General features: G+C 43.8%; 1 protein-coding gene across 3 annotated transcripts in view; it reads left to right on the top strand.

The window, feature by feature from the left end:
- The window catches only part of EXOC6B (exocyst complex component 6B), a 765574-nt gene extending 754968 nt beyond the window's left edge, over nucleotides 1–10606 (top strand). For all 3 annotated transcript variants that reach the window (XM_063078345.1, XM_063078346.1, XM_063078344.1), the window contains 2 exons: nucleotides 2771–2883; nucleotides 7157–10606. In XM_063078345.1, coding sequence (XP_062934415.1) covers nucleotides 2771–2883; nucleotides 7157–7283 — 240 coding nt within the window. In that variant the 3' untranslated portion in view covers nucleotides 7284–10606. The remainder of the gene's footprint in view (nucleotides 1–2770; nucleotides 2884–7156) is intronic.
- Nucleotides 10607–13568: the final 2962 nt, after the last annotated feature.

Below are 13568 nucleotides of genomic sequence, written 5' to 3'. Positions count from 1 at the left end.
TTTTTTTTGTGTGTGTGTGTGTGTGTGTGTGTGTGTGTGTGTGTGTGTGTGTGTGTGTGTGTGTGTGCGACTGTTGCAAATGGACTTATTTTCTTGATTTCTCTTTCTGTTAGTTCATTATTGGAGAATATAAATGCAACTGATTTGGGGGCATTTATTTTGTATCCTGCAATGTTACTGAAGTTATTAACCAGCTCTATGAGTTTTTTGATAGAGTTTTTAGGTTTTTCTATATATAGTATAATGTCATCTACAAATAGGGACAGTTTGACTTCGTCTTTTCCAATCTGGATGTCCTTTATTTCTTTCTCTTGCCTGATGGCTCTGGCTTGTACCTCCAGTACTGTGTTAAATAGAAGTGGTGAGAGTGGGCATCCTTGTTTTTTGACAGTTTTTTTATTGAAACATAATTGATTCTATATGTTTGTGAGGTATGGAATTGAATGTCGATACATGTGTACAATATGTGGTGATCAAATCAGGATAATTAGTATACTCATGTTTATAAAACATAATCAGTCTTTGCCACTCTTAACTAATTTCTTGCTAACCTTCCTCCTCCTCCCCCTTTCCCACCTCTAATAACCACAGTTCTGTTCTTTTTAGAAACTTCAATGTATTATTGTGATGGTTTCTTTCTTACTTACTTTCTTTATTTTACAATATACAACCCAATGTTAGAAGTTACATATAGGGCCGAGCCCGTGGCGCACTCCGGAGAGTGCGGCTCTGAGAGCGCAGCAACGCTCCTGCCGCGGGTTCGGATCCTATATGGGAATGGCCGGTGCACTCACTGGCTGAGTGCCGGTCACATGGCCGGTGCACTCACTGGCTGAGTGCCGGTCACGAAAAAGACAAAAAAAAAAAAAAAAAAAGTTACATATATATGTATATAGTAAAATGGTTACTATGGTGGGACAAATTAGCATATCCGTCATCTCAGTGGTTACTAGAGGCAAGGAAAGGGAGGAAGAAAGGGGAGTTGGGGAGAGGTTGGTAAAGGGGTACAAAGTTACAAAGTTACAGTTAGATAGGAAGGATAAGTTCTAGTGCCCCAGGGTGACAGTAGCTAATAATATTGTATATTTCCAGTTAGCCAGAAAAGAGGATCTTGAATATTATAACCACAAAGAAATCATAAATGTTTAAGTGGTAGTTATGCTAACTATTCTGACTGGATCATTATAAAATACATGCATGTATTGAAACAACAAACTGTACCTCGTAAAATGTACAGTTAAAAAAATAAGTTAAAAAAAAAAAGTACTTAGGGCCAGCCCATGGCTCACTGGGAGAGTGTGGTACTGATAAGACCAAGTCAAGGGTTAAGATCCCCTTACCGGTCATCTTTAAAAAAAAATTTAAAAAATACTTATATGAGGGCCTTTCTTCTATGTAATGATGTGAATCCAGTACTGTGCCTCCTCTAGAAGCTTATAGAGGAGAGCTAACACCCCCACCTTTGAAATGCAGTGATTTTGTTTGTTTGTTTTACTCAGTTATAATTGTTGAGTATTTGTTAGACTAAAACTGGCTGGGAAGGAAGGACTTTGACAAAAGTTCCTCAGTTTCTTGAAGTCAAAATCTCCCCCAGTGTCAGAACTCTGATTACCCTCAAAAAGCATTCATTGTCTTCTCACACATCTGGTTTTTGGGCACTTCTCTTTAACATCCATACCCCCAATACCGTACTCTGTGTCCTCAGTTATGGACTAAGCCTGTTTCACAGTCCTGACCTACCACAGTCCTGGTTTGCATCTGCTCATCCTGTATCTACGTAGGTGTAACACATATCACCTCATATAAATGCAACATGACCCATTTGTGCCTTGGTTCAATGTTTATGCATTGTCTGTCTGTCCTCTATGTGTATAGGCATGTGTATATATCTGTATTTACTGAGTAACTTGGGTACATTCAGTGCAGCAAGCCATGAAACCAGTACAGTCATGTGCTGCATAACAACGTTTTGGTCAATGATGGACCACATATGTGACAATGATCCCATGAGATTATAATACTGTATTTTTACTGTACCTTTTCTAAGTTTAGATATGTTTAGATACACAATTACTTACCATTGTGTTACAATTGACTACAGTATTTGGTATAATTACATGCCGCACTGGTTAGTAGCCCAGGAGCCACAGGCTGTACCATATAGCCTAGGTGTGTTGTACGCTACAATACCATCTAGGTTTGTGTCAGTACACTCTATGATGTTCACACAATGACAGAATCACCTAATTACAAACTTCTCAGAATGCATCCCTGTCTTAAGCGATGCTTGACTATATGTGAACCCAGACCTTTTAACCTCAAAGTTCAAGCAGTTACATATGTGGCACTGAGCTATGTCCACGTTTATTTGTCCATTATTGAATACTGAGCTCCTAGAATGGTGCTTGACATGTGCAAGGCATTTTGATAAGTATTTATTAAATAAATTAAACAAATATTGTTATGATAGTCTTGTGTTTTGATTCAGTCCAGTGTTAGTTTTGTCACAGGCCTGACTCTGAGAGCTAACCAATCACATGTAGTTTTAGCAGTGTTACGTGCTCATGGCAGAGATGACTCTGCCTTCTAATGTTTACTCATTTATTTTTTTAGTTGCATCACACTGTGTAGCCATTCTTTCTCTTATTACATTTTTATATTTATTTTTCAAATTTATTAGGTAATAGTAAGGAATGATGGGGCTTCTGGTATCCTGTTTGGTCTCATCTGTTGAATTAATCCCTGGGGTGGGGGTTTGGATATCTTACAGCTTTTGGATCTCTTCATCCAGTGGGATTGGTCAACCTACCTGGCTGATTATGGTCAGCCCAACTGCAAGTATCTCCGGGTAAACCCAATGACAGCTCTGACCCTGCTTGAAAAGTGAGTACTCAGTTCAATGGTCTGTGTTGGGGGGGTGGGGTGGGGAATGGGAATTGGGGGATTAAAAGATAATTTTCCTGTTGCCAATACCTTGAAAGACAGCCTTGTACTTGAAGTTGCCATAGGCGCTATCAGTAGTCTCAGTCATTGGACTTAGCAGGCCAGTCTTCTTCTAGCCTCTTAATTCCTGAGCCCCAACAAGCTAAGCCAAGTGTGGGTCAGAATTAGATTCAATGAGGCAAAATGTTTTTAAGTAAAGATGACAAGAAAAGAAAGGAAGATGGCTTAGTTTGGAACTCGGGCCAGCCTAGTGAACAGAATGAGGCTGGCCCCAGTATTAATGGAACCTTCACCCACTCCCACGTCCTGCCCCCTGTCAGACTGAGCTTTACTGTGCTGACTGTCCCAAGAAAGCTGTGTTGGCAAAGGTGTCTCAGTCTTGCCTTAAGCAGTCATTAGCTAGCAAAGGTTGCCTTACCACAGAGTTGTACCCTCTCTGAAGCAGAGGTGCTACCACTGAAATTAGGTTAGCCAGCCCCAGAATATCTCAGGGCTAACCAATATGTCACCCAAAAGCTGGGATTTACTATGCATTGCAGCCTGGCTCTGGCTTTTGATAACCTAGTTGACAGTCAGCAGACAAGAGACCAAGACCCCCATAAAAGGGAAGCTTTCTCTTGTAATCAGAAGAACTAGTTGATCCCCAGCTGCTCAAAATAATGCCCTATATCTAAGCAGTGTAGAAAGTCTATATATATGGCCAGTCAAGTATGTCTCAAATCCTAGGAAGGCAAGGCCTAGGGCATAGGCAGTCAGAGTAGAGCCTTAAGAAGAAGGGGATGCCGAGGTATATTCTTCTTACTAGGTAATATTATAGTGGGAGCGAAGGGGAAGAGATGGAGGGTAACAAGAGCAGGATACGGGGATATGTGTTTGGAGCCAAGAGACTAAGAAACCAGAGTGCAGTTTTCTCCTGACCATCAGGTACAGATGTTTCCATTTTAACTCTGTTTCCCATGGTTCTCTCTCCCAATGACCTTTCTTCATAGGATATCTAGAGAGTAAGTATATTATTCACTTGGGTCTTTTCCCTTACTTTGAGGCAAGTCCTTCTGGTTTCCTCATTGACACTAATGACTACATTAAAATACCTACCCTGTAAGTTATCCCCGCCCTGACCTACTAATCTACTAAACTAGCCTGGTGCCATCTGGCTGACTGCCTCCTCTATCTTTGGTTCTCAGAGTGACCCTTGGCTTACTAATTTCTTTGGGGCTGGGAGTGGCAAGGATTTTGGTGGTAAGGATTTTCCCCCATCAGTGCCAGATAAAGGGTTGTTCCCACTCAGCTTTCTGGCACTCTTAATACTCTTGCTAGCGCAGGACCTGAAATTCAGCCCTGACAAAAGAGAGCTCCTCAGCAGTCTCCCCTACCTCCTGGTGGTAAGGCCCATGGCTTTACGATCTGGAATGTACATCTTCCATAGAAGACTCTTCATTAGAGGCCAGGCTTAATCCCAGAGTTCTCAGTACTCAGCTAAAATTGGGGGGACATTTTTGCCTTTGAGTTGATACTTAAATGGTCATATTGATGATGTATCCAAATGGGCTCTGGGAATCCTTCCAGTCAGTTACTTCTCTCAGCAGTCCTTTACTCCTCTGATCCTGAGAGTCTCTATATCCAGAAAGTACTGGCTCATCCATTTCTTGGGGATCAACAATAGGCTAAAATAATCAGCCTCTCTCTACCATTTTAGAGGCCTCACCAGTAACAAAGCTATGTGTTCAGCCCTAGCAGTCAGCAGGGTTTAAAAGCTTCTTTACAAACACAGTAAGACAAAGGCCTCTGAGGTCAATAAAATCCATATTTCCCAGCCTCACAGGAATCAATTCCCTTACCTAACCCATTCCTGCTTTCCCCACAGCCACCTGTGCCACCAGAGCTTGACCTTTCTCTTCTTTTCAACCTGGTCCTTCTTAGCAGGGTGAAATATAGAAAGACCCAAAGACCTGCTGAAGACATTCTGGAAAAAGAGAGGTCCTTGTGTCATTGAGAGGAGGGCATAGCTAGAGTAGAAAAGGATCCCGGGCTTACAGAATGGGAGGGAAGGTGAGAAGACTCTCTTTTGGTTTTGGAGCATTCCTGGGCACAAACCAATATGCCACCATCAGCCCTCAGGGCACTTGAATTTATCTGTACAGTGCCTAATCCCAACTCCAGGCCTCAGTGACCAAGAAATCCTAGCCTCTGGAGCTAAGAAACTACCCTCTTCTTCCCTTTCTCCTAGGCATTACAGGAGCCTCCCTATGGGAACTGAAAGCCAGGTCTGCAGAGTCATAAAATTAATGATTACGTAGGACACTAAACTAAATGTTTTATGAATACAGGAAATGTTTTTCTTTGTTTCTTCTCTCTTTTTTGTTTGTTTTGTATTGTTCTTGTTTAGATTTATAACATACCCAACAGAGGAAAGGGAATCCTTTTCTGGAATAAATAATCCAAAACCAGGCCAGTTCCATGAATATAATTATTCAGTTAGTGTGTAAGGGACCAAATACAGTCAACATCAGATCCTTGAGGATCCTTGTGCTTTCTCTTTAACCAAGCCTGGTCACCATTTTTTTCTCTGCTCTAAGCACAGACCTCTACATATGGGTGGTCGTACCTTATATTCAGTGTTTTGAGTTTCCTTTATGAGTGATTCCAGCCTGAAGGCCCTTGAACTTAGATCAGGGAGAGAAGTCTCAATTAGTTTGTGACTGTCACTGTCAGCCAGAGCCATACAACTTGGTGCTCATCAGAACCTCCTTGCCACATATAATGTCCTTATGGAATATATATACAAGGGGTCTTCAAAAACTTCATGGAAAGATTTGTATTATCATTTAATTCCATTTTTCTACAAACATTGTGAAGTATCCTTGTGTGTCATATATTTGTATTATATATATCAGATATAAATCAGATGAAAAATGCTCTTGTGGGATCTCTGGCCTTTTGACTTACTGGTCTTTAATCTTCCCCATTGCAAAGGGTCACCCACAGGCAATAAAAGGCCCAGGATTAGCTAAAGGTCCCAAGGAAGTAAACCTAGGCATAATTTATACCCCAGTGCTGGGTTCCTTCCCTCCCCTCTTGTAGCCTGTCTTCATGCAGCCCAGGGAGCAGTGAAGTTAGAGAGCTGGCCCAGCTCCTTTCTCTATCCCAGGGAGAAATTGATCTGGGCACTGTTCTTAATCCTCTAACACTAGAACTAGCTATGGGCTGGGGGTCTGGTGTACAGAGGCCAGGAACAGAGTTAATGCCCACCAGTAGATGTGATTGTGGGCTCTCTGCAGGGAATAGCAGATTCCTGGATTCTGTAACAGTGGCTTGGTCAGACTTGGGAGTTCTGTGACAATATCAGCCTAGTCTTGATCTTCTTTATTGCGGCTTCAAAGTTAGGGCTCTCTTTCTGACAGGATCATTGACCAGAGCTGCCCATGGTTTGTGCTCTAGGAATACGTCACCTGTGGAGCAATAGCATGATCCAAAGGTCACAGATCTGAGGATATAAACAGCCGCTGAGAACTCAGGGCTTCTCTTGCTGAAAGCCCTGGTTTATCAAGTGAGAGGATAGCCCAGCCCTTTGGCACCTGCTTTCCTCAGCACCATACCATCTTAGCCACCTCACTGCATATCAGCCCTTACTCTGAAACAAAAGAAAAGAGATCAGTCGTGCCCTTGGTTTTGTTAAAGATGGGTTAGAGTAACCAGCTAGAATGAGGTTTGGAAATATGCATGGCTTTCAGTTATTTATGTTCTCTTGGAATTGCTAGTTAGGAGCATCTTTCATGCTTAACCTTTCAAATACTATTGCTAAGGTCCCAGCAGGATTTAGTAGGCTTGTAAGGTAATGAATGGATCCTAGATATTCTGTAAGAGCCTGCTGACCAGAAGGACTGTAGCATGTCCCAGACACCTACAATAGGTACATATCGGGGGAGAGAAGTGAATGAATTAGGTGGGGTGGTTATGGGTCAGGAGGTTGGCCCCTCCAAAGCTGGCTCTTCACTATTTTCTAGAAGTGACTAAAGTTGGGAGGGCTGTGGGTGCTAGAAGAACAGCTTCCTGATCAGTAGGTAAGTATGGGCCTGACGACAGAAGTATTCTGGACTCTCTCACTCTGAGTAGTGATCATATAGATGCATTATACTATCCTTTGTCCTGCAAGTTCTCCTTCCACCATTGTCTTCTCAAACACTTTGTCCTCTTTCTTTCCTTTTCTGTTTAGGATGAAGGATACTAGCCGCAAGAACAACATGTTTGCACAGTTTCGGAAAAATGAACGAGACAAGCAGAAATTGATTGACACTGTGGCCAAGCAGCTCCGAGGACTCATCAGCAGCCACCACTCATGAAGGCTGGTCCTGGGCCTACATAGTCTGGGATCCAGCCCTGGCTGGCCTAGCATTTGTGCATTCTTCTTCAAAAAGAAAATATGTATTTTTTTATTAACCCCTGTACAGTATTCATATTACCTTTCCCTGTAGTAAAAGAGTCACAAAAATAAGCAAGTACATGAGATGTTGCTAGGCTGGGACTCAGAGGAAGTTATTACTACTCTATCCGTATTATCCTAGAGATAGTGGTATCATCAATCCCAGTGTGATGAGCCACCTTTCACCCATGGTTCTAGAGCTTAGGTCTGGAGCTTAAGAACTACATAAACAAAGTGGGTGCTTGGTGCTAGAAGGTAAGGTGAGTAAGTCAAAGGATAATAAGATATATCCTGTTCACTCTTGGGTGTCCCGTTCACCACATAGATGAGGCTGATTCTTATTGACACAAGGAAAGGGCCTGGAAAACATTACTATTTAGTACACTAAAGGCCAGCACACAGTTCTGGATGTTCATTGTCCAGTTCGTTGTCCGCTGACTTTCATTGGCTGGTGAACAAGGGTAACACGGGGCAAGATGACAGCTTCACTCCAGTCCCCTAACAATGGCAGTTTCTTTAGCCAAGATCTTGCTCAAGGCTATTAATTGCTAATTTTTCTGGGGTGGGATAGAGCTGAATAGGCAGCAGTAATAATTGGACTCACATGATTAACTGCAGGTTGCCCCCACACTAGGGTTGTTGGGTCTCAGCCTCAGGAGTTTTTGTGCATCTTGAAATCCAGTTTGAATGGAATCAGAGCTCCAGTCCCTTCCCCATTCCTCTCATTTCCTTCTTTCACAGTCAGAGCACTTGGTTCAGGGAATAAGTCAACAGTTATTTCCATAGTTCCTCACAGAGAGTCTCAGACTTGGCCTCCTCCAGCAATGTCATTGGGATAGGTCAGATCTCACAAGCCTGAAAATAGCCCTTACTTTACCCTTAGGAAAAAACTTGAGGATTACCAGATTCCTTCATATTTTAAAACCAGCTTTCTAGCCACCATCTTTAAAGGAATTGTCACCAGCTCTGCACTGAGGGGGCAGCCACAGCTGGACTGGATTCCTCTAAGGATGGAGTCAATGTCACCATGAAGTAGAAAAGGCCAACCATGGCTAGTGGCTTGTTGCCTCTGGTCCAACTGTCCCTCACTACTTTATATTCTGATTATGAAGCTCTTTTTGCTCAAGTCCAAGGCATTCATCTTCTTTCAAGATCCCAAAAGCCTTCTTTTGGCCTCATCTGAGAAAAATTGCCTATAATACTATCCCTAAAACTTTGGAGCCTAGACCAGCTTCTCTTAGAAGCTGTGTCCATTGTCCGAGATAGACTCCTAAGACTTAATAGGACTTTGCTATGTGGCCCGTCAAAGGAACCTGCACTTTAAGACCTTCAGGAAGATGCTCTTATGGCTTCTGGCAAGAGTATAATTGTACATCACCAAGCAATGACAAATAAGCTACACAGGAATTTCCAGCTTGGATTAGTGGGAGGAGAGACTCATCAAATAGAATTCTTCACTACCTTTGTGAGCTACTGAGTTGCTTCTGGGGAGGACAGTGCTTCCTTTTTTGTTCCCTAACCCCTACCCTCACCACATCCTATCACATCTTGAAAACCATGTGGAAGAGAATATGCACACAGATATACAACCTTTCTCAGAGCTGGAGAGACCAGGCTACATGTGAGATCTGCAGAAACCTGTTGAGGCTCATCCTGAGGGCTAGACAGTTGACCCAGGGTTTTAGGATGAGGTTCAGAGGTAAGAACTGCCACATGGAACTTAATAATAAGCCAAAGGAAGGCAGGGACCTGTGGAAATTAGATCCAAGATGGCATCTCCAAGCCTTGGAGTATGTTGAAAAGAGTGAGAAATGTTTCTACTAATATGAAGTCCTGTTGCTTGAGAAGGACCCAAAACCCATCTATCACTAGGACCCAGTTTGCAGCAAGATCTCTTCAGCTTTGAGTGGTGAGGCTCTGAAGTGGGAATGGAGAGAAGCTTAAGCATATCACAGTGTTTGTCTTTTTAGAAAGTCACCATTGCTGATCTGCTCTCAAACCTCTACCCTGGACGAACTGTGCTGTGGTGGAATAGGGATTACCCTGCACCTTCAATACAGAAATCTTGCTAAAGAAAAAGCTTATTCAAGCTCAGAACTCAAAGGATGGACCCTCTGGTGTACCTCCTCTTCCCTCGGCCTGCCTTCACTCTTCTATAACAAAAAACAGCATACTCCTACTGAGTTGTATGTAGAGACATATGCTTAGTGGGCCAGGGAAGGTAAAAATGGACCAGCAATGTCAAAGTTTTTTGAATTGGTGAAGTGGGATGTTCTCAGTTTTGTTATATGCTTGTAGCTGGGTCAGTCCTTGAGAGCATTTGTGCCCACACCCCCAGATTCCTTCGATATGGCATCAAATACCTAGAGACATAGAAGTGCCCCGGAGAGACTCAATAAAAGGGCAAGAACATAGGTAGCTGGAAGCTTGACTACCTTCTGGTCAGTATGAACCTTTGGCCAAGTTCTTAGGGAAACCAGGTTTATGTTCTTGAAGGGACAGTCTGGTTTGGGACCCTAGTGGGTTTCAGTAGTATAAGGCAGCTTGCATAGTTTACCATTCATATGAAAATCTCTTTTAGCAACCAATAAATGAAGCTGTTGGCGGTGGGGAAGAACAAGAACTGGAAACTGGAATCAGCAGGAAGTCCCTGTCGGCAAAGGGAATACACAGCTTCTGGGAAGAGTTCTGCAGTGTTTTTATTGCATACCAGGCCTAACAGTCTCCCAGTCCTCAAAGTCAGCCTAGCTTCACTGCACACTTGACAAGTGCTTGCTCAGCAGGTCCCAGAACCCAGGGTCCTTCATCCCCCTAGATTAGCATCGGCCATGACTTTCCTCATCAGGCCTCTGAGCACACTCCCTGGGGCCTGCTGCAGAAATCTCCCTGCCTTAGCCTCCCTTTCCCCAGGACTCTTCTCCTGAACCCTTTAATTGCCTCTTTTTTTTTTTTTGTTTTTGTTTTTTTGTTCTGTTTTGCCTGCATTTGCAATTACTTTTCACTAATATGTTGGAAATGGCCTTTTTATTTTGCACAAATCATTGCACATTTATGAAGAAAATTTAGTAAAGTCCGTTTTTAACTCTAAAGGGAACTTTTTTCTCTAAAACTGACTAGTAAAGCTACTGATACAGATGGGCCGTATGGTTAGGGAAAAGCTCCTCTGTGGAAAGAGCATGTTTACTCATCTTGTACATTTTCCTCTTTTAACTGCTATTAAAAAAGAGAACCTACGTACCTGTTTCAAAAGCCACGGTGTTGTCTCATGGGTTTTTTGTTCTTCCATACCTTTTCCACAGTGCAGCTGTGGTTGGTGAACTGGATGGCAGACATTGCATCTGCACTCAGCTGAACTGAGGACAAGAGCAGGCGAGAGCCTGGTGGGGAAGAGAAAGCCTGTCTTTCACACAAGGCAAGGAGCTATATTGTGGCCTTGGAAATGACCCTAATCACTGGGCTTTGTTTTACAGTCTATACAGCTAACACTGTCATCATATCATCATCAAAAGGAATAATTTTTGAAATGCCTGATTTATGTCCAGTACTGGAGTAGGCAACTTGGGGCCAAGTGTGTTTCCCAGCCCTGCCATAGAAAGGCTCCCAGTCAAGATGGAGTGATGTAGGATTATCCAGAACAAAGCCAAGCTGGGGAAGGCAGAGAGAAGAGCCTATTTTAGAGCTCAGTCAGGGAGAGAAACAGGCTTCTCGGCCTGGTATGGGAAAGGGTCTTGTCAGGGAAGACAGCACAGAGAAAGCAGGACATTAATTAGTGAATTGAAGGAATTCAATTCAAACTTTGTTAAGCTATTGGGAATATTTTAGGTGCAGACCACATTAGAGTACAAAGTTGGCACAAGCCTGGCACGTACTGGGAGGATAGTGAAGAACCTGCTAGGCACATCTGGAATCATGGTGAGACCAGAAATAATCAGTGCAGCAACACCCAGCCTGCTTGCCCCCCAGGCTGGCATGGAAGCCATGGGAATAGGCTAGGAAGAATTTCTTCAGTAGCAAGTCTGACTACTGCAACTGGGTTTTGATGTCTGGGAGACCTGGGCTTTGATCCCTGCATTGTCATTTACTAGCTGGATGACCTTGAGCAATTACTTAACTAACTCCCTAAATCTCATAATCATCATCAGGGAAAGCAGAATGGTAGTCCCTAACTTACAGGATTGTTGTGAAGTGTAAACGAGCTATCAAAGTTCAAAATGCTTAGCCAGTTTGAAGCCGTAACATATGCACTGTTTAAGGCCTTTCCTCCCTTCCCTCCAATTTCACAACATACCTCATGACAGAGCATTGGACATAAGTGTCCAGAGCTTCTCTGCCTCCTGGCTTCCTCTCCACAAGGCCAGCACAGGTTTGGTTGTAGTGACATCCCTTAAGCACTTGTACATGAAACAGAGGGACAATCCTTTCAAATCAGCTGGCCAGCTGCCTGGTCAGAGTAGAGCCATCTTTCAGGTGGAACCTGACCCTCAATACCACCTGGAACATTTTCTGCTCTCACTTTACTGCCAAAATGTATACTTCCCTCTAGAACTCAGAAGTTCTTAACCAGGGGTCCAAGAACCCTTGAAGTGTGTGTATGTGTGCGTGTGTGTGTGTGCGCGCACGCATGCCCACGCCCACAGGCTTGTATCCACCTATTTTTTCTGGAAAGATTCATGGCTTCCATCAATTTCTAGGATAGAGTCATGACTAAAATACTGAATAATAAATAAATCCCTTTGGAAACATGCATCTTCCCATGAAGGAAAGCCAGAAGCTTTGAGCAGTTACCTCCTCTCCTTGCCTATATAGCTCTGGCAGATTTTTCAACACCTGCTGCTCTGCCACCCACCTTTTCCAGGAGCCCCCACCTGAACCTCAGGTCACACCTACAGACCAATATAGCCACTCTCCTAGCTTTCTCTCCCCATACAATGTTGGGGTACTGAGGGGGGAAGGATGACACCCCTGAGAAGACAGAGGCTTCCAGCTGGTTGGGGAGATGACAAACAAGAGGTCCAATACAGACAGAGGCTTAGGCTGTCACAGTGAAACTGACCGTGACTCACACCAGAACATTTCTCATAGGCTCTGAGCCCTGACTATTACAACTTCTGGCCCAAGGCCTTATCCAGAGAGGTACAAGCAGCCCTCTTGAGGTACTCTGAGGAGGAAAAATGAAGTAAAACAAAAAAACAAAACGGAAGGATGTGAAGCAGTCACAGGCTTGCCCCTTTTCTCACAGTTGGGCTGCTTATCTGCTCACCAGGCAGATGAAGGTGGGTAATAGCTAATGGGAGATAAGAGAAGGGAGGGAGAGAGTGCCAGACCCTTTCCCTAGAGGCCCTCATTTTGAATTTAATGGGCAGTGTTTGCCTGGAATAAGAGAGCTCCAGGCCCAAGGGACCAGAAGACAAAGGCTTCTGAGGAAGTGCAAGGAGGAGGAGGAGAAAAGTGAGGCCCTGGGCATTGTGTGGAGAGCTACCCCTCTATCTGTTTCAATCGCTGGTGGGATTAGGGTTTCCCTGCATTTGGGGCCCTAGCTGCTTTGTGGGGTCTGTGACATTGGCTGTTGTGATGGTAATGGAGGGGCCTCTCTTACAGGAGGCACCCCTTCCTTGGCCAGCCTGCACCAGCTCCCAGAAAGGATGGAAGCTCCTATTCCTTCAGGGTGGGATCAGGCTGTGGGCCCAGACAACATCCCCCCTCCCTGTCTGAACCCACTACTAAGTGTACCTTCCAAGCCCAAGCTATGACCTTCCTCTCTCCAAAGCTCCAGAAAAGGAATGGAATCTGAACATTGAGACGCTTTTCTGGCCCTAAACAATCCTCTCATTCTCTAGGCTCAATGATGGGTCTATTTCCTCTTGTAAATGGGTCTCGTAATCTTCAACTTTTACCTTTGCTTCTAAGGGTAATTAATTGGATCTCCCTCTGTTCTCCCCACACACTCCCCTCTCTGTTACAAGGCTCATGTTAAGCTGGGTGGATGGCTTTTCTTTCTTTCTATTCCATGGGGTGCTTACTTTTAAAGCTGATAGAGTAAGGCTCTGCCCTCTCCAGTGAGCCCCTTCTCCAGAGAAGCCTGCTGGGGAAACAATTTTGTGGGCACTTGAAAGGGGGCCTATCATTGCACCACCCAAAGGCTTTTCAGATAGCCAGTTCTGAGTGATCATTTCATTTTTTCTCTCCAGATATGTTTCCAAGGTTT

Source organism: Cynocephalus volans, chromosome 14, assembly GCF_027409185.1.
Source record: "Cynocephalus volans isolate mCynVol1 chromosome 14, mCynVol1.pri, whole genome shotgun sequence".
NCBI classification, from domain to species: Eukaryota; Metazoa; Chordata; class Mammalia; order Dermoptera; family Cynocephalidae; genus Cynocephalus; species Cynocephalus volans.
The sequence above is the reverse complement of the archived record's forward strand: the minus strand, read 5'-3'. Positions and strand labels throughout refer to the sequence as shown.